Source organism: Dipteris shenzhenensis, chromosome 10 (genome assembly GCF_047967505.1).
Source record: "Dipteris shenzhenensis isolate YYH24624 ecotype China chromosome 10, Dip_SZ_1.0, whole genome shotgun sequence".
In the NCBI taxonomy this organism is placed as follows: Eukaryota; Viridiplantae; Streptophyta; class Polypodiopsida; order Gleicheniales; family Dipteridaceae; genus Dipteris; species Dipteris shenzhenensis.
Window position 1 is genome coordinate 42,189,509 of NC_141605.1, and position 20,079 is coordinate 42,209,587.

Sequence of the window (20,079 nt, forward strand, 5' to 3'; positions counted from 1 at the left end):
TCCTCTCTTCTAACTATTTCAAAGATCCTACGAGGCTATAAATGTAGGTAATTGTCAAAAATAGGAACGTGTTGGAGGTGATACCCCAGAATGGAACGTTCTCGAAAACAAGGGAGTAAAGGAAAACAGCATTGACACGGTCATGTACATGCAAGTATTAGACTCAAAAATCATACAGAGACAAAACCTCATGTACATGTATGGAACTGGATGATATATTCAAATGAACTTAGGACATGGTCTGTTGAGACATTAAATAGTTTATGTAGCGGATCTAGAATGAAAATCCAGCTGTTCGTATTCATGGACCATGTAGCAAAGGCAATGACTATACAAAAATTATCCTTTCTTATGGTAAGTAATACGCTTCAAATCATAGATGTGAAGTGAAAGTGGAAGGTTGCACCTGTAAATGCTGAAGTTGTGACCAGGAAACAAGCCATGTGGCTGTTTTTTATGTGCCAGATTTTTGGCATATTGCCGTGTTTTGTGAGCTTGCCTAAACATTTCTTTGTGTTCTGCTTGAAGGAAACATGTTTTATCCTTGAAGATGTTCCCAGTAGTCTGCAAATCTGTTAGATGATAGAGTCAAAAAGTACTGGAGAGCACCTACAAGAAGTGGCAAGACGAGCCTTATTATCCAGCAAGTTGCAATGCTCTAACTTAGAGATGTTGGATCCTATTCGAACATGATCTCAAATCTGGCTAGCAATATACTATTGCTCTTTCTTCGCAGCAAATGCAACAATATGTGAAGCATTCACAGGTGACTTCCTGATCTTGGCATAGCAAAGGAGTATGCAGACCCCTCTTGGTTGTGACCCGCAATCATGCATTGCATTGGCCAAGCATCAAAGTATAAATTTTTCCATCCAATGGAGGCATTTCTTCGGTATACAAAGATAACTTGTTTCTTCAGAGGGAGATTGATGATGCAAGCTCAAATAATCAGATCATACTTTACAACCATTTGCATTATAGGAGAGATGTTGGGTTATGCCACCATGGATTGGATAATGCCCTCATACCTTGAAATTGTTAGAAATATTATTCATATTCTAAAGCACTAACCAATGCTATGTAAGGCACTTTTTTCCTTTATTAAGGTTTTTCCTCCTAACCTCAGTTAGAGGTTGAGTTTGTGGGTGAGTTACTCATCACACGTGTCTTGACCTTGGTTAGGGTCCATCCTAGCTTGTATGTCATTTTTGTTATTGCAATGTCAGTTCAGCTCCATTCTCTTGTAGGTCATCCCATGGGTACCCCATTGGTGTCTTCTATTCCTTGGTATGCGCCTTGTAGGCCTAGATATAGGCGATTAGGACATATGGTACACTTAGTACATGTACCAATTAGTATACTTAGTACTACTAGGACACCCTATCCTAGGGTTTTGTTATATTGGGTGTACTTTATACTTTTCATTCATTCTTGCAATACATTACAGCAGTACAGTTTGCTTCTTTGCTTCCACCTCCATTGCTTCATTGCTTGCCCTAGTCTATCATGGTATCAGAGCAAGTGAGGGTCACACCCCTCAACCATTTCCAGCCACCCTGAGCTCTCGAAGAGATCCTGCAACTAGAACAGACTGCATACCACACAAAGAAGAAAAGCACCCAGAGGCAAGTTTATCTGCAAGGAACTATTAGGCAATTGATGACAAGAGAGGAGGTATCCTCAAGTTTTGTAGCTGTATCAAGAAGATTTTCAGTTGAGGACAACCGATTAGAAGACAAGGGGATGTCACCAATTGGTATTTCTTGCAAGAAATAAGAGGATTCTTTATCAGATTGACTACGGTCAAAGAAAGTTGACTTTGGTTCACTAGAATAAGTGTTACACTTTTTACTTTTGCTTTGCAAAAGTAAAAGAGAACTGTGGGGATGCCCACAAGAGACTAGGATTAGTCCAAGAAATAGGAATGCATGCATTTCGCTAACCTCTAATGGGTTAAGGTGTTGGAACTTGTTTGTGCAATGTATAGGACCTAAGAGAGTGCAAAAAGGACCTAAGAGTGGGGAGAAAAGCACAAAAAAGCACGTCCCACAAGGCCTAAAAGCATGGACAAGGGGCCGCCTCTTTAAAAGGAGGGCCCACGAGATTAAAAAGGCGCCAAAAGCACCAGATTTTAAAAACAAGCCTAAAAATCTTGGCTTTATGTAAAAGTAGCTTTTAGAAAGCAGGCCCTAGATTTTTGCGAGGCCTAGTCTATAAAAGAAAGGCCCCATGCCTCCCGGAATCATTCAAGAGTTGTACTCAGCTTCATGCTCCAATTATACAATGCATTTTCTATTGCAATAAAGACCTTCGGGAGGGGGTCCTAGCCCTTATTTTTGGGCCCTAGTGTGTGTTCTCTGTTTTTTCTCCCGCCCTCTCTTAATTTATTTTGTTTCCCGTAACAAATCTGCTGCTACTCATCGTCAGACGAAGCTATCAGATGTTTTTCCCTTATATCTTTGAAATTCGAAATCTATATTAGTGATTATCTTATGTGAATTGAGGATCCACGCTGCGTTTCTACCAGTTTTCTTCGATTTTAGGGTTTCAAGGATGATTACCATTTCATTTTAGGGTTTCTCGTCCAGTTTCACATCAAGCTATCAAAGATATCTGATACATCAACTGTGGGCTGTTTTTTGCAATCCAGCAAAGGCATGGATGATGACTCATCAAAAACAACATCTCTACTAACCAAAACTTTTCTTGTGCAGCGCTGGTAGCACCTGTAGCCCCTGCTTTCTGAGCTGTACCCAATAAAAATGCATTTAATAGCTTTGTCATCCAACTCTGTCCATGTCTGTGAAGGCACATGTGCATATGCCAAGCAACCAAAAGTCCTCATGTGAGAAATCTTGGGCTTATGGCATATCCAAGCCTCATAAGGTGTGATGGTTTTCAATGCCTCAATTGGGCATCTATTCAAAATATGATTTGCACACATTACCGCATCCAACCACAATTTGTTAGGCAAGTGCTTCCCTTTGAGCATACACCTGGCCATCTCCATGACTGATCTATTTTTCCTTTCAACCACGGGATTCTACCAAGGAGTGTAAGGCACAATGCATTGATGATGTATGCCTATACCCAGATGAATCCAGAAACATTCCTAAACTCATCCTCTACAGGGACTAGCTACTATGACATCCCCACTGGCGTCATCAATGCCCAACAATGAGTATAAGACCATAGTATAAAAATATGCTCTCACACATACAATCCACACACCAACACATACTTGAGCATCCATTTATACAAAGTCTTCGTACTATGTTTCTGTCGGCACTCTGGAGGTGAAGGGCAGACTCAGCCATGCTGAAGGCTAGTACTAAATGATGATGTATGCCACATGAGGCCAAATAATCAGCAAATTTTTTTAACATGTATTCACACCTCCTGTCTGTATTTATGTTGGTAATTTTCAGTCCACTTTCATTCTCTACCAAGGCAAAGAAATGTCGGAAACATGCGAAAACTTCAGATTTGGATTTCAAAGCAAAAATCCAAGTGTATCTGGTAAAGTCATCAATGAAAGTAACAAAATAGTAGCATCCTAGCTACAACCCGCATGGGACCACAAACATCACTGTGAATCAAATACAACTTGCGAGATGCACCAACTCTCCCATCCTTGGGAAATGCAAAACGGTGCATGTAAACATGCTTCACAGACATGCTTTGAAGGCATACTCATCTTACGAAGATCAACAACCATATCTTCTTTATGCAACTTTACCAAAGATCCGAAGTTGACGTGTCCAAACCTCTCATGCTATTTGCCATGGTAGAAGCATCAACAACATAAGTATCTACATCTACAAGCCCAGCATCATCCAAGCATTTGTCATATGCATCAAGTCTGTAAAGCCCTCTAAGCAATGTGCCAGTCAACACCATGGTAAAGACACGTGTAACATCATAGACTTCACACCTAACACCATCAAAAAGAACCTGCCATCCAAAAGTAGCTATGGCTAAAATGGATGAGGTTTTTGCGGATGCCTGGTACATATAGTACACTGTCTAGAGTGACTAGACCACCAGATACTGAAGTAATGGCAACTTGCCCAATGCCTTTTACTGAATAGGATGCATTATTTGCACATGTAATAGTTCCCCCCTTTTGGTACATCTGCAAGTGAGCTCAATAACTTCTGGCAGAAAGTGATGTGCTTACTAGCACCACTGAAGAAGCATCAGAAACTGTCATGCAAGCATCATGAATAGAAGGATTGTCCTAACAAGCAAAAGAAAATCCCAATGCTGATCATGTGCAAAATTGGTTACGTCTTGCCTTGTCATCTGCTTCTCAGTAGCTGCCACATAGCACTCTTGGGTTAATCCCACATACACAGTTGTAAATTTACCACAGCTGGCCCAAATACAAAGACATAGCTGCTCATTTGTACTCACACATTCATCATTGATCATTGACAATCATTTATATGATTGAACAGCTGAGTGCTTGCTCACGCTGAATACAAAATGGAATCCTATCCTTGTGCAGCCCCTCAAGATCTGTGGTAGGTCCAAACATGACCTTACACTCTTCTTCAACCCTTTAAGGTACTTCTGTATCCTGCGTTGCTTCCCTAGCCTAGTCTTCCATTGCTCTTGCACATTTCCCTACTCAGTTTCTGGTCATTTACTGTTCTTAAGTTAGGGACTTCTTAAGTTAGGGAGGTCAGGGCATCTTGAAAATGGACAGATTAGATACAGAGCCAGAACTAGGGCTAGTTCTGGGAATATTCCGTGGTTCATAGCTTTTGAAGGATATTCCTTGAACCAAGCATATACACCCAGACCAGCTCCAACTCAAGGAAATTAGCAACGATCACTTGGGGTTCTGATGGAGGAGGTAATCCCGATCATAATGATGCAAAAACATTTCAAATCTGATAGCATCCAATTTTTTACCTGTTTCCTAGCTGACATGTGGCAGCTAAAGATTGGGACAAATTTCCATGACACAAATTTGCACAGAGGTGGGTCATATAAGCTTATAAACACAGGCTCCAAACTCCAAATGAAATAGAGATGTATTCCCCACAATTTCCCATGACATTAATGCTCTAATACCAATGAAACAGAACTTGCTCTAACTTTGGCCAACTTTGATTTAGACGAGATAGGCATTCTTGGACTAGACCATCTCAATCCCAAGAGCTGAAATGAGTAACTCAGACAGGGAGTACTTGCCTTGGCTAGAGCATTTCCATTTATTAGCAGAGAGTACATTGCTGAACTGAACAGGGAGTACTTTTGAGAGTTGGGGGAGAGTAAAGGAAATTGCCACGTGGCATCTCCTAAAAAGCCTAGAGTACACAGTACTAGCTACAAAGCCATTGAACAGCCACTAAAACTAACCCCTTTGTTCTAAGCTAAATGTACTCTTACTTGTAAAAAGGTGAGACATCCTATAAAACTGAGCTACTCCCTCCATATTTACCCATGTAGAAAAGGTTGCCACTAAGAGTTATTATTTGCAAAGAGCTAACTTTGCCTTGGCTCACATGTTCAACCAAACCCAGACATCTGCAACAAACACAAACAAAAAGGAGCAAAACTTTCTATAATCTCAAGTCAATTTAAAGGGCTGACATCCACTCCAACCTCATACAATAATTCCATCACATACAAATTTGGATACATTGCATTGTGGTATGTTGCACGAGCATGCCACAAGAATACAATGATTTCTTTACGTCTGCAGAGTGCAGAAAATAGCATTGTGCTTCTTGATTGTAAGAAGGGCCTCACCCTTCTTACTATAGATGATGAGGGAAGCATTTCTTAACATGAAAAATAGTCAAGCCATTTGACCTGCCATACAAGTGGCTGAGAGTACCATCTCAATCAGCATGCCTTAAAAAAATAGCATTCTTTTGATGATATGCTTTCGCAGGTTACCTTGTATATTTAAGTGTAGAACTTGCTTCAGCATTCTACCATTATACATAATGTACTCATAAAAAAGCTCCTTCAGGATACGCAAGTCAAATGTATTGATGCTGAAATGTCAAGTGGGACACCTCTAAGTGCTAGAACAAACGAAGACTCAAAAACAGCCTTCTGTTGCATCCATCAGAAAAAACATAATTCAACACAAATATCTTGACCCACCTTTGGAAGCTTATCACCTTGCTGCAGCTTCAACAGCTCACCCAAGTTTTCCAGCCGTTTTCCTGAACAATAGAAAGGGTATTAGGAAACAAAAACTGGGGAACACATTTTTCGCACTTATCACCCCAAGCACGACGACGCAACTATCAAAGGCAAAAAATTCTGGTAATCTCAACTAGGTGACTTGCTTAAACTTAGATTACAAACATACCAAATGAATACAACCAGCCCCCCACCCCCCCACCCCTTCTCTCTCTCTCTCTCTCTCTCTCTCTCTCTCTCTATGGCCCAACAACAGCAGGAACTAAGCAACCTTGCTCTCCAGTGCCAAGAGCTTGAATACAAGAATGCAAACATTGAACAAAAGAATGCAAATCTTGAACAGACTGTGACTATGCAGCAAGCTAAAATAGATCAGCTACAACAGACACTAGAAGAATTCCAAGGGACACAATGCATGCAAGGATCTATCAAACAGCCCACTAGTTGGGCAGATGCAGTGAAAACTGGGAATACCACTGCCAGTGAAACTGTAATAGAGGTTTCTAAGAAGCATAGGCAAGCTGAGGGAGATCTGGACGAAAAAGAAATTCTTGACAGAGAAAGAAGGGCACAGAACATTGTACTAAAGGGTATACCCGAGCAAGAAGACGAGTCACCACTGTCCTTGGCAAGGAAAGTAACAGATTTTTTTACTGAACATTTTGCGATGCAACAGTTTTTGGGGCACACAGAGTTGGAAAAAAAAAGGAAGACAAAGATTACCATCGGTTTATCATTTGCACGATGTTGGATGCTAGGAAAAGAGCAATCATCCTAGACAGCAGTAGGATATACCTAAGAGGGACCTCTTTTTTTGTCACTGAGGATAGGACACCTAAACAACAGGTAGAGAGACGCAAATTTTATGAAGCACGTACAAAGGAGCAAGAGGTAGAGGAAGCTAAGACTCTCTAGGGACACGCAGCCCATGGGACCCAAACAATGCTTAAAATAATGTTCTGGAACTGTAGGGGTTTCCCATGGCATAAAGGCTCTGGTCTCAATGATGTGTTAGATGATGCAGAGATAGTTTTTTTTGCAGAAACATGGGAAAGAGACGTGCAAAGATTACCAGCAGTTCAAGGATACATGGTACATTCACTATGGCAAACACGAGCAGGCACTCGTGGGCAAGGAGGGATTGCATGCATGTACAAGGAATGTTTACAAGACATTGTTAGTTTATGCAAGGATGATCCTTATAAAAGATACATGTGGATAAAGATAGAGATGAAGCCAATGCCATTATACATTGTGGGATGCTACATCCCACATCGGGAATCCCCATACTATCCACAATATGGTAAAGATGCCTCAGACCCATTTGGAGATCTATGCTCAGATGTGGCCCACTTCAGCTCCAAGGGACGAGTAATAATAATGGGAGACATAAATGCACGAATTGGAAATGCCCAAATTCAGTCATTGACAGGACATGAATACAATAAAGAGGAAGAGATTGAAATAGACACTAGTTGGCATCGATGCTCTCAAGATAAGGAGACTAATGCACATGGGGAAGCACTTATGAGTCTGATCAATGGCCTTCAAATGATTGTGTTAAATGGAACATCCTTATTTCCACGTACAAAGGTCCCAACCTGTTTCCCAGCTAGTGGAGGACAAAGTGTGGTGGACTATGTTCTAGTTTCCACAGATGCAATACATCTAGTAGCATGTTACAAGATAGGCTCAAAAATGCCTGAATCGGATCATACCCCTCTCTACATCGAGATGCACATACCCCATTTGGCAGAAGTTAAACAGCCACAGCAGAAAACTGGTCCCTCCGCATGGACACAGACAAAAGGGAATATTATGAAGAGGCTGTAGATACATTGCTCAAGAACACATGCATGCTAGATTGGAATAGAATGAGGGAAGCATTATTCCCTACTGCACAAACAGTTTTGGGGCAGAGAAAAAATAACAGAACATGTACAAAAGGGCTACCATGTAATCGGTGGTTCGATAAAGAATGTAAGAGCACCAGACTGAAGATAAAACATATGCCAAATGGGAGTGAACGTAGAGAAGCTGAAAGGCTCTTTCATGCCCTTAACCGGAGGAAGAGAAGGAAATACTTGGTGGATAAAGAATGGGAAGATGCCATAGAGTTTGCAAAGAACCCGAAAGGCACTTGGAGGAAAACAAAGGGAAGAAAAAAGGATGTTCTGGGAGATTTTACAGCAGAGGAAATGCTTCAATATGTGAAGCAATTATACATGCACCCAAATGCCCCACCTATGGTTGTTGAGAGGTTCTTCTACAACGGTCCAGACATTTTCACTATAGATGCTGTAAATGAAGGTCTTTAAAAAATGGCCAATGGGAAAGCACCAGACACTCTACATTTTCATACTGAGATGATCAAGTGGACAAAGGATTATACAAGAGGGTGCTTAGCCCACTTGCTTAATGATGCAATTAAACATGGTTTCCCACCAGACTGGCAAGATAATTGGATAAAACCCATCTTTAAAGGGGGAGATTGCAGTCAGCTCACCAATTACAGGACTATCATGGTAGGATCCATTATGGCAAAGCTCTTCAGCACAATTATCGAAAATGAGCTGAGTCTATGGGCCAAGCTGAATAGAAAAAGAGCCATTGGACAGGCAGGCTTCAGGAAGAACCACAGTACAGCTGATCATTTGATTACTTTGAGGGTACTAATGGAAGAAAGCAGGCTAAGAGGACAGCCCCTTTTTTGCTGCTTTCTTGATTTTACAAAAGCATTTGACACTGTCCCCAGGAACCATTTGTGGGAAAGATTGGTGCATTTAGAAGTGCCTGATCATCTGAGAATGGCAATCTTCAAAATGTATGAGAAAGTAGCATGCCAACTAAAAGGGAATAATGGGCTGTCAGCCACATTTTATAGTAACATGGGAGTCAAACAAGGCTGCCCATTATCCCCAACATTGTTTGGTCTATGCATAGACAAGCTGGAAGAGTTAATTTATATGATGCTACAGGGAGAGCAGCCAACGAGTCCCCAAATATGTGGATATACCATTCTACTATTGCTTTATGCAAATGATGTGGTCTTCTTCTCTTACACAGCAGAGAATATGCAGCGGATGATGCACACCCTCCATAAATTTTGCATGGAGAGTGGTCTAACAGTTAATGTCAATAAGACCAAAATGATGGTAATAAAGACAATACAGCCAGCCAACATCCCAAGCATTATGTATGATAAGAAGGAAATCGAGAGGGTGCAAACTTTCAAATACTTGGGGATAGATGTACCATCTAACCATAGATGGGGAGATTGTGTTCAGAGGAGGATTGATGCAGGATGGGGTAAGTACTACCGCTTTGAAAATGACTGCAGAAACAATGACACCACGAGATGGGATATTAGGCGTGTGCTATTTGATGCGTATGTCATTCAAACAGTGCTTTACGGTGTGGAGGGATGGGGAGGCAGCATTTCAGCATCAAAATGGAATGACATTGAGAAATTGCAGAAGTCATTTCTCAAAAGGCATTTAGGAATTAAGTCCACCACACCATACTCAATCATGCTTCTTGAAACTGGTTGCAGACCCATTGAGCTGAGAGCACTGGAAAGAGTCTTCAAATATATAAAGAGGATTCAAGATATGCAAGCACATAGGCTACCAAAGAGAGCATGGGAGGCAAGCAAGAGACCTCAAAAAACAAACAAGAGCAAGATGCTATCATCTGGATGGGGGTATGACATTAAAGGCTGGTTCCAAAGATGGGAAGTTGCTTCTTACCTAGATGCAATGCCAAGGGAAGAGGAGAAAAGGACATTTTCTACAGCCCTTTCAGAAGCACTACACAGTAAATGGCAATCAACGAAGAAAAGGACCAAATATGAATATTATTGTAAGAATATCAACCCCAACTATTGGACCACATACTCTCAGAAAGAGAACAAAGCACACAAATATATATGCACACCTATCTCTCTCAGGGCAAGAAGAAGCATCGCAATCATCCGAACTCGATCACACTCCCTAGAAGTGGAGAAAAAAGCATGGGAAGGAGTATCAAGGGAACAAACTATGCAACTTAGATGAAGTGGAAAATGAGGCACATGTTCTTTTGACATGTCCGCGATATGAGCATCTAAGAGAAGATTTCAGCAATGTCACGCAGCATCACAATAGTTTGGAGAGCTTGCTTTCCCATCCTCACCTCGCAGCCTTGGGCAATTATATTACCAAGGTCCTTGCATACCGTGACCAATGTATTACACAGGTAGAAACATGCTAGCTGTCCACTCCACCCTTCTTCAAAGAAGGAGACTTTTTGTAACATTCCATTGGGTCCCATGGGTCGATTTCAGGCCCCCAGAGGACGATAATAATAGTTTCTTTCTTTCTTTCTTTCTCTCTCTCTCTCTCTCTCTCTCTCTCTCTCTCTCTCTCTCTCTCTCTGGCTCAAGTTTCTTTCAGTCTCATCGACCCATCGGTCTTCCGAAGACTTTTGATAATCTCTCTCTCTCTCTCTCTCTCTCTCTCTCTCTCTCTCAAAGGAGATGGCTGGCATGCATGTTGGAGATATCATAGCCAAAGAGTGTGTTGGTGTGAAGTGTTGGTGTGTAGTACTAGGTGATCTAGTACGACTCTATGTGTGTGAGTGCCACGTGTCATCATGGGACTTATCCCATATGCCCTAGGTGCTAGTGTGTGAGTGAGTAGCCTATATAAGGCTTGTACTTCACTTGTCTTGATATACTTGATGAATGAATGAAAGCCTACTACATGTCTTCATTTGAGCATTATTTCCTCACACCCTAACTCTCTCTCTCTCTCTCTCTCTCTCTCCACACCATGTTTCTAACATGGTATCAGAACCACCTTCCATAGCTGCCGCGTCACCCTTGCTCTAACCCTAATTCGTCACTCTTGCCCTAACCCTAGTTCTGCTCAGCCGCCTCTCCTATGCAGCCTGCTCATTTCCGTCTCTATCTGCCTCCTTCTCCATAGCTTGCTGCCTCCATAACTGCCTCCAATAGTGTCATTCCCGGCTATTTCGAGTGCCTTTTATCTATTGTCGGTACCCTGGTCTACAAGCGCCTGCAGGTGTGGTTCCCTGAAGCCGTTTTGAAGCTATTCATTGGGTTCCTAGGCTGCTGCAGCAGAGCCGACCACCTGCGAGCATTTTTGGCAGCACTTCAAGGCCTTTGAAGGCAATTTTGACCCGCTTCTGCACTGCTGCTGCATAGCTGCCTTCAACAGAGCTGTTTCGGAGGTTTTCGACGCCAAGAACAGCTCTCTAGGGCTGCTGCTGTGTAATCGTCCACTTGACAGCTTTCTCTGAAGCATTTCAAGTCATCTGAAGGCATTTTCGAGCAGTTTCTTGGCACATTTTCGAGCAGTTTCTTGGCTTCCAGATCACCTACAACAGCCGTTTCTTATTGTGGTGGCCTGCTACAGCATTTGGAGCTGTTCTAGAGAGCTGACTAATACATTTTGGACCTGCTGTTGCGCTTTGGTACACCTACACACCTGCTGCAGCATCTCGGTGTACTTTGGAGTGCCTTGCTGAGCCGCTTTGCAGATTTCGAGACCCGCCTTTGTATTTGGAGCACCTACAGCCACCTATATCTGCCCACTTGCACACGTGGAGTCTACTATTGCATTTTGGGAGTTCTAGACCAGCCACCATACTTGCTCATTCTTCATCTGGTGCTGCAAATTTGTTACCTCAGTTTGCTACTCTGGAGCCTTGTCCTCGTGGTGAAAATTCATCAGCACCACTTGCATCTAGGGATGAGCAGTATGACAAAGCATTGGCATACCTTGGTGTGAGGTTGGTCAACAAATTGCTTCATCATCTTGACCTCACTACTTCAGCCAAGGAGAACCTGGACAAGCTCAAGAATATATACGCCACATCTAATGGACCTGAGGAGCAAGCTTTATCTACTATGTTACATGATCTATACCTCTATGAGGTGGTAGATGATGCTTAGTTCTATGTGTGTTTGTGTTGAGTGAAATAAAGGTTCTCAACCTTGAGTTGTCCCTCTAAATTGAATGTATTTGGAGTCAATAAGAGGTACTCTGCCCTAGGTTGTCCCCCAAAAATAAATGTATTGTCTTCTACTTTGGTTGATGCTATTGACCACCCAATTCAGAGTAAGGGGGGACGACGAGTGATGGTTTGCCCTTGCCGGTCGCAAGCTGACTGAGAAGTCACTATCACACGGGAGGTGTTGGATAGTTGGACTTGCTCTTTGCAGTATTGTGGTGGAGGGGGGATCGGTCTACTCTTTGCGTGTTGGGTCTCACTCTCTTTGCTATGAAGAAGGGTGTTGGAGGTATCATAGCCAAAGAGTGTGTTGGTGTGAAGTATTGATGTGTAGTACTAGGTGATCTAGTACGAGTCTATGTGTGTGAGTCATGTGTGAGTGCCACGTGTCATCATGGGACTTTATCCCATATGCCCTAGGTGCTAGTGTGTGAGTGAGTAGCCTATATAAGGCATATACTTCACTTGTTATGATATACTTGATGAATGAATGAAAGCCTTCTTCATGTCTTCATTTGAGCATTATATTTCCTCACACCCTAACTCTCTCTCTCTCCCTCTCTCTCCCTTCACCATGTTTCTAAACCCCATGCAAGGGAAGCATGCTGGATTTTCACAACAGATCACTAAAGGAAGCTTTGATCACCAACATGGGTGTCAACCTCTCCTTTGAGGCAGCTTGGAGATTGATAACATTGATGCACCGACAAAGCCAATAGTAGTGATATTCCAGACAACAGCAAATAGGTCCACCTTCATGAGCATGAGGGCCATACTAAGGGCACCGTGACATATTTAGATGATGATCTCACGCTCCTGACACAAGAGCATTGGAGGAAAGAGATGGTCCGCAACAAGAGAAAAAGGGAAGTAGACTGCCTATAGAGGTGGCATAGTAATTATTCCAGAGAAAGTAGAAAGGGGAGAGAGATATTGACAGCACACGACCGTGTCGGGCCTAGAACGAGGGTGGCGGTGTGGAGCTGCAATGGTACCCTTTGATTGGGGACCCAAGGTGTTTCTCAAAAACTTCACTAATCGAGATGCGGTCTTCTATGCTGAGACACATGAGAGTCCAAAGAGAGGGCTACCCATAGTGGGAGTTCGCACACAATAAGGAGATGAGCAGAGACACTAGTGTTGGAATCGGAGTCCTAGTGTGTGTGGTCCTAGAGTCCTAGAGTCTTGAGGTCACTTGTGCCACCTCATGTGGTAGATGTGATTCCTCACCTAGATTATAGGATCTAGATTCTCGTGTGTGACCTCATCTATGAGGTGTCTGTAAGGCTTGCCCAGCCTATAAAAGAGGCTATGTACTTGCTGTGATTATCGATCTATCAACATCAGCTTATGCCTCAACTCTTGTCTTCAATCATGTGATCAAGTCTCTCACCCTCTCCTCATTTCCATCAAATGGTATCAGAGCGGGTCTTCCCTGACTGAGCCTTACCTCTCGCAATGAAGCGTCCTGCTCATCCTTCACCACTCTTCCGCTTGCCCATCCGTCGTCGTCACTCTACTGCGACAAACTGAACTCCTTCATCTGCGCCACTCTGCTCGTCGTCTGCGCCACTCTGCTTGTCGTCTATGCCACTCTGCTCGTCATCTACTGCACCTCTCTACCCACGCAGTTGCTCCTGCTGCACATGCTTCTCCTGTTGCCCACGCAGCTCGCCATTCTGCCCGAACACCTGCTGCTCCGTGGTGAACCCGACGTGAACACCTGCTGCTCTGACTTCTGCCCGAACCTGCTACTCCCACGCAACTGGTTGCCCACGTAGCTAGACCTGCGACGGCGCCAGCCATGGAGCTGACTTGACGACTGACGATCTGAGGGCTGTGGCCATCAACTCGCACAACAGATCTGAGTTGTTGCTCTACGCTGTTGATCTTCTTCGTTCGCCTCTCCACATGAGCTCCATTGACCAGCAAACAGTCCGTCTGAGATATTTTGTTTTTGAAGATTTTTGCCTCATTTTTGGGTGAATTTGTTGGGGCTTTTATGGTCTGAAGCTCCCCTAGTGTTGCTAGAACACTATGCTCTAGGAAATTTTGAAAAGCCCCAATTTTTTGCAAACCCTAATTTTTGCAGTAACCCTAACCCTAAAATTTAGGGCTTTTCTGTTCTGTGTCTTCCTTTGGCATATTTGAAGCTTCTACCATGTAAAATTTGGGCCCTTTTTGAAATCTGAGTAACATTGTAAGGGATTTAGACACTGGCTGTAATAACAGCTAAGACCTTCCCACCAATGGATAGCATAAAAAACTCCTTGCTCATCGAGAAATTCTCAGGGAGCAATTTCCCAACTTGGCAGACAAAACTCCGGCTTCTTCTTATGCGAGAAGGGATATGGAATATCACCAATGGCAAGGAGCCAAAACCCCAAAGTGATGATGCTAGAATCAGTTGGTGGCAAAACCAAAATGATAAAGCAATGGCTATCATTGGCCTAGCTTTAGCTGACAACCTTATCCACCATGTGGATTTTGATAAGACAGCAAACGACGTTTGGGAAAAGTTAGAGAATTTGTTTGGAAATAAGATCAATAATTCCAAAGTATTTCTCAAACAAAAACTCTTCAAGCTCAAGATGAAGGAAACCGAAACCCTCAATGAACACTTGAGCAATCTTGGGTCAATTCTCCAACAATTATCTGCCATCCAAGCCATTGTTGAAGATGATGACCAAGTTGCTGTACTTCTCTCCAGTATTGAAGACATTTCCAAATACAATGAGATCCTTGCTGTCCTAAGAGTCAGCCGCAATATGAGCTTTAAGGATATGGTAGCTCATCTCATTGATGAGGACCGTAGGCTTACAGAGAAAGGAGAATCTTCCTTCGAATCTGGCAAAGCATTCTTTCTCAAGAATAAGCCCAAGAAGAATGGAAAACCTCTTAAATGTAATTACTGTCAGAAACTTGGCCATCCAGAGGATCGTTGCTTCAAGAAAATGGCAAAGGTACAAGCCAAAGAACATGCCAATCTGGTTGCGGAGCAGAGCGAGGATGAAGACGATGAAGCTACACCTTCTGGACCTGAGGAACAAGCTTGCACTGCTGCTATTTCTCGTCTATCCCTCCATGAGGTGATAGATGAAGAGTAGGCTTTCTAGAGTCATGTGTGTTAGGTACTCTGCCTTGGGTAGTCCCCCTAAAATGATGTAATAATTTGTCATTTTGCGTGCCTTGTCCTATAAAAGGCCATTTCGGTTCGACGTCATCGGATTGAGTCCTGTTCGTTGGATGTGGTACCACACCTTCCTTTTACAGCTGTACATGCCTCTGTGGATACTTCTTGGGAGATTCTAGCGACCATAGCAGCCTGGCATATCTGGAGAGCCAGATGCACAGAGGCTATGGAGGGTACTCAGGTTCATCCCTCGCACACATTGGCTAGTATCTGGACAGACATCGTACATACTTTGATGGCCGTATGGACGGGTATGCAGGGGGGCTCCCGTGCAGCCTCAGCTAGGAGGGCTTCTTTCTTCAGGGAATGGAAGGATTCTCCTTTCTTCTCTGAAACTACTACAGGATTGAGATGGCACTTTCAGCCTCAGCCTTGGTTGTTTTCCACCTCACTCTGAGGGATTTTTTATTTATCCTCATGATTTCATGATGTATTCCGCTTTGAGCTTGCTCTCGTGGGTTTTTTTCTTACTTAATAGAAGTCTTTTTCTTGGGAAAAAAAAAAGGCTCCACTTACTTCCATGTACCCAGTTAGGAGACAAGGGGGGTTGTTATTGTTGGGGTAAAGGCATTATGGCCACCCCAGTACAGTTAGTACACTTAAGTACAGTTAGTACTTTTATTGCTTAGTACTTTTATTGCTAAGTACACTAAGTACGGTGTACTTAGTGTTGTAACCTTATCCATTGATATAAAAGGTTGACTGTGTGCTTGGGGAGGTACACACATACTTCATTATCCCCACACTCTCGTGTCTACTGTGTGTGTCAGTGTGCTCTCTCTTTCTCTCTCACTCCCACGTCTCAACTGGTATCAGAGCTTGAGCTTGCACATCTCCCTCCCACTCGTCCTCTCAGCTGCAGCACGTTTTCTATTTGCAACACTTGCCCAAACGTGGGTCTCAGCATTTGTCCAGCAGCAGCAGCGATTTGAGGACTAGCAGCAGCAGCATTGTGTTGTGGAGCTCGCCAGCAGCAGCGTCTTCAAGCAGTAGCCTAAGCTACTGCATTTCGCCGCCAGCAGCAGCGAGCTGCTGCTTCAGCAGGGCCGGCAGCAGCCAACGTTGCCAGCGCCAGCAGCCAACGTTGCCAGCGCCAGCAGGCAGCGAAGCCAGCCAGCGCCACCAGCGTCACCCACAAGCGACGCCAGCAGCGACGGTGCCAACAAATGCCGCCAGCGTCGCCCAACCAGGCGACGCCAGCTAGCAGCGCCGCCAGGTCGCCAGCCAGGCGACGCCTGCAGTAGCCCGCCATCAGCTCGCCACGCAGGCGAGCAACCCGCCAGCAGCCCGCTAGGCCTACGAGCTCCCGCCAGGAGCTCGCCAATTGCTCCGGCAGCGATACAGGCACAGGTGCCCGTTGGGGGGTACCAGATCTGGTTTCAGTTGCTATTGCAGCAAAATCAGTCGCCCCCCCTCCCTCAGATTTCTTACGGTACACTCCGTCTTCCTATAGCACTCATGTACTTGCAGGTACAGGTGCAATCTTCGAGCTCATTGTGAGCATTACTGGTCAAATGCAAGTACAGTAAGCGGATATACAGTCTATGCCTACTGTGTGAGGAAATCCTCAACATTGGATTGCAGAATCAAGGGGCTTTTGTAGCCAGTGCCAAGTATTGGCTTGTATACGCACGCATTGCGTTTATCCTCCTGTTTGGAGTTGCAGGATTCGTATGCATTTGTTGACCTACGGGACAGTGGAAGATGCATTGAGCACTACATTGTAGACTTGAGCACTGAATGTGCCAGTCAAATTGGGGGTTTTGCAATTGGATGCATATCAGTGCTGGGGGAAGCAATTAAATGCCTTACAGTGGTCAGTGAAGCGGTAAATGCACTCAAATTCCGAGAATTTTGCCTCCAGTCAAGGGGCTTTTGCCTAAATCCTACTCTAAACTGTGTTATACAGTTTTAGTGGTATCTGGAAGCTTGAAGTTGACAGGTTTGAACAGTCAAACAGTCATTTACTGATTCTGTACTTTCTGGTACAGTCAGGTACTGTTCTGTGTCAACTGTGGGGCTGATTACAGTCACTGTACAGAAGTACAGAGTGCAAAATACACTGCTGTTTTTCACTGTAATTGCAGGGCAGATGCTGTTTTAATATCAGAGTACTGCTGATTGTACAACAGTGCATTTGATTATGCAAACAGAGTTGCTGTTCGGAAACTGCAGCAAGCAGTAAACAGTTATAATTCTCTGTTTAAGTGGGAGAAACAGTTGCAGGTGCAGTTCCTGTTGTTCCGCTGCAGGAATTAAATTTTTGAGCACAGTTCAAGTGCCTGTGTGCACTTGGTTTGCAGGGAGTCAGGCACCCAAGTGTGGGTTATATTTCTTGCTGATTGTAATGGCTTCATCCTCGGAGTCCTCTCTTCTTAATATTAAGAAGTTGCAGGGTGCTGCTAACTACCCCATGTGGAAAAAGATGGTCCTGAATGTGCTAATCCTCAGGCAGTTTCATGCTCCTATTGTACACAAAGGTGTGAAGCCCACTGGCATATCTGATGATGCTTGGGCACTGGCCGATCTGTCGGCAAAGTCCATAATTGAATTGTCACTCATTGAAAGTGTTGTTTGGAATGTGGTCGGTGAAACTACAGCCTGGGGTGTGTGGAAAAAGCTACATGACACATATGAGCAGCAAAGTGCAGCCACAAAGATATATTGGTTGCGCAAGTTCTTCAATCTGAAGATGAAGGAAGGGACCTCCATGGATGCACATCTCAATGAGTTTAATTCAATTGTTACTCAGCTTGCGAATCAGAAGTACGTGGTGGATGAGGAAACCAAGGGTATGGCACTCTTGATCTCTCTTCCTGAGAGTTGGGATACGTTCACCACAGCTGTGACAAATGCAAACACTTTCATAAGTTTTGCAAATATCACAGGGCTGATTTTGCAAGAAGAGCAGAAGCTGAAAGCTCAAGATGCAGTAAAGCCTAACAATGCCTTGAATGCAAGGGGGAGAAGTCAGCAAAGAGGCAAATCCCAGGAAAGGAAAGGGGAAAAGGCAGGAGCAAGTCCCGCTCCAACAAAGATGTTGAGTGCTACTACTGTGGCAAAAAGGGACATACCAAAAAGCAGTGCTTTAAACTGAAAAATGATAAGAGAGACAAGGCCAAGGACACTGATGCGTCAGATGCAAAGGCAATTGTACCAGTAAGCAAGGGCAAGAGCAGTGTGAAGATTGAAGAGCTTCATTCTACACACGGTTAAGACAATGAGGGAGAGGTTCTATTTCTCTCTACTTTGGATGCTCATGCTCTCCATGCAGGCGGTTTTGCAGACATGCACTCTTGGATCATTGACTCAGGTGCCTCATTCCATGTTACACCTTACAGAGAGTTGTTTGTCAGGTATGCAGGAGGCAGTAATGGAGTCGTGTTTCTAGGGGATAATCATGCATGCAGTATTGTCGGTGTTGGAGATGTCAGGCTTGTATTTGCTGATGGTACTCAGCTTATGCTTCACAATGTCAGGCATGTACCCGAAGTCAAGAAAAATTTGATTTCTACTGGCATGTTGGATGACGAAGGTTTTGTGACCAGCTTTGGTCATGGTTTCTGGAAGGTCACCAAAGGTGCCCTGGTTGTTGCCAGAGGTCCTAAGGTTGACACGATGTATACCCTTCATGCTAAAGTATGTAATCATACTGATATTCATGCCACCGAGCTGCCGAATATTTCTATGTGGCATAGCCGGTTGGGACATATGAGCATAAGTGGAATGGGGCAATTGGCTCGCCTTGGCTACTTACCGTCTTTGAAATTTTCTGATTTAAAGTTTTGTGAGCACTGCATATATGGTAGACAATTACAGTGTCCTCATAAGAGGAGATTAGGACATAAAGATGCTCAACTTGAGCTTGTGCATACAGATGTGTGTGAGATGCCTAGTCCTTCACTTGGAGGTGCACGGTACTTTGTCACATTTATAGATGATTCCACACGGAAGGTGTGGGTGTATCCTCTTCGATTGAAGAGTGATGTCTTTCCAGTGTTCCAGAAATGGCTTGCTTTGGTTGAGAACCAAACAGGCAGAACACTGAAGGCTTTGCGGTCAGATAACGGTGGGGAGTATATATCTAATGCATTCAATGCATTTTGTGATGCTAGAGGTATTAAAAGGGAACTCCCTGCTCCTTACAGTCCACCGCAGAATGGCACTGTAGAGCGTATGAACAGAACCATACAGGAAAAGGTCTGCTCTATGATGTCACATGCTGCTTTATCTTATGGATTTTGGGCTGAGGCTGTAAAAACAGCAGTACACCTCATCAATAGGTCACCAAATAAGAGACTGGATGGCAGAGTGCCAGAGGAGCTTTGGACAGGAAAACCTCCTTCCTATAAGCACTTGAGGGTCTTTGGCTGCACTGCGTACGTGCACATACGCAGAGAAGATCGCAGCAAGCTTGATCCTAAGTCTCTGAAATGCATTTTTCTTGGATATGGTGACAGTGGTGAGATGGGTTACCGCCTATGGGATCCTGTGAATAAGAAGCTTATACGCAGCAATGATGTCTTATTTGATGAGTCATGTATGTTTAAGGCAGTAGATAAGCCTTCTGATGCTTCACAGGTTGACATTGATGACTCGGGACATCCTATACAATTCAGGCAGGCTGCAAATCAGCCACAACAGCAGCGTAATCAGCCAATGCATGATGCTGCAGCAGGTCCAAATGGACAGCCCACAGTGGC

At 43.8% G+C, this 20,079-nt stretch overlaps 1 protein-coding gene across 3 annotated transcripts in view; it reads right to left on the reverse strand.

Annotated features, from left to right (window-relative positions):
- LOC147897848 (pre-mRNA-splicing factor of RES complex protein) overlaps positions 1-20,079 on the reverse strand; it is a 41,644-nt gene that overhangs the window by 12,511 nt on the left and 9,054 nt on the right. For all 3 annotated transcript variants that reach the window (XM_087380470.1, XM_087380469.1, XM_087380471.1), the window contains one exon: positions 6,127-6,188. In XM_087380470.1, the coding sequence (XP_087236596.1) occupies positions 6,127-6,188 (62 nt within the window). The remainder of the gene's footprint in view (positions 1-6,126; positions 6,189-20,079) is intronic.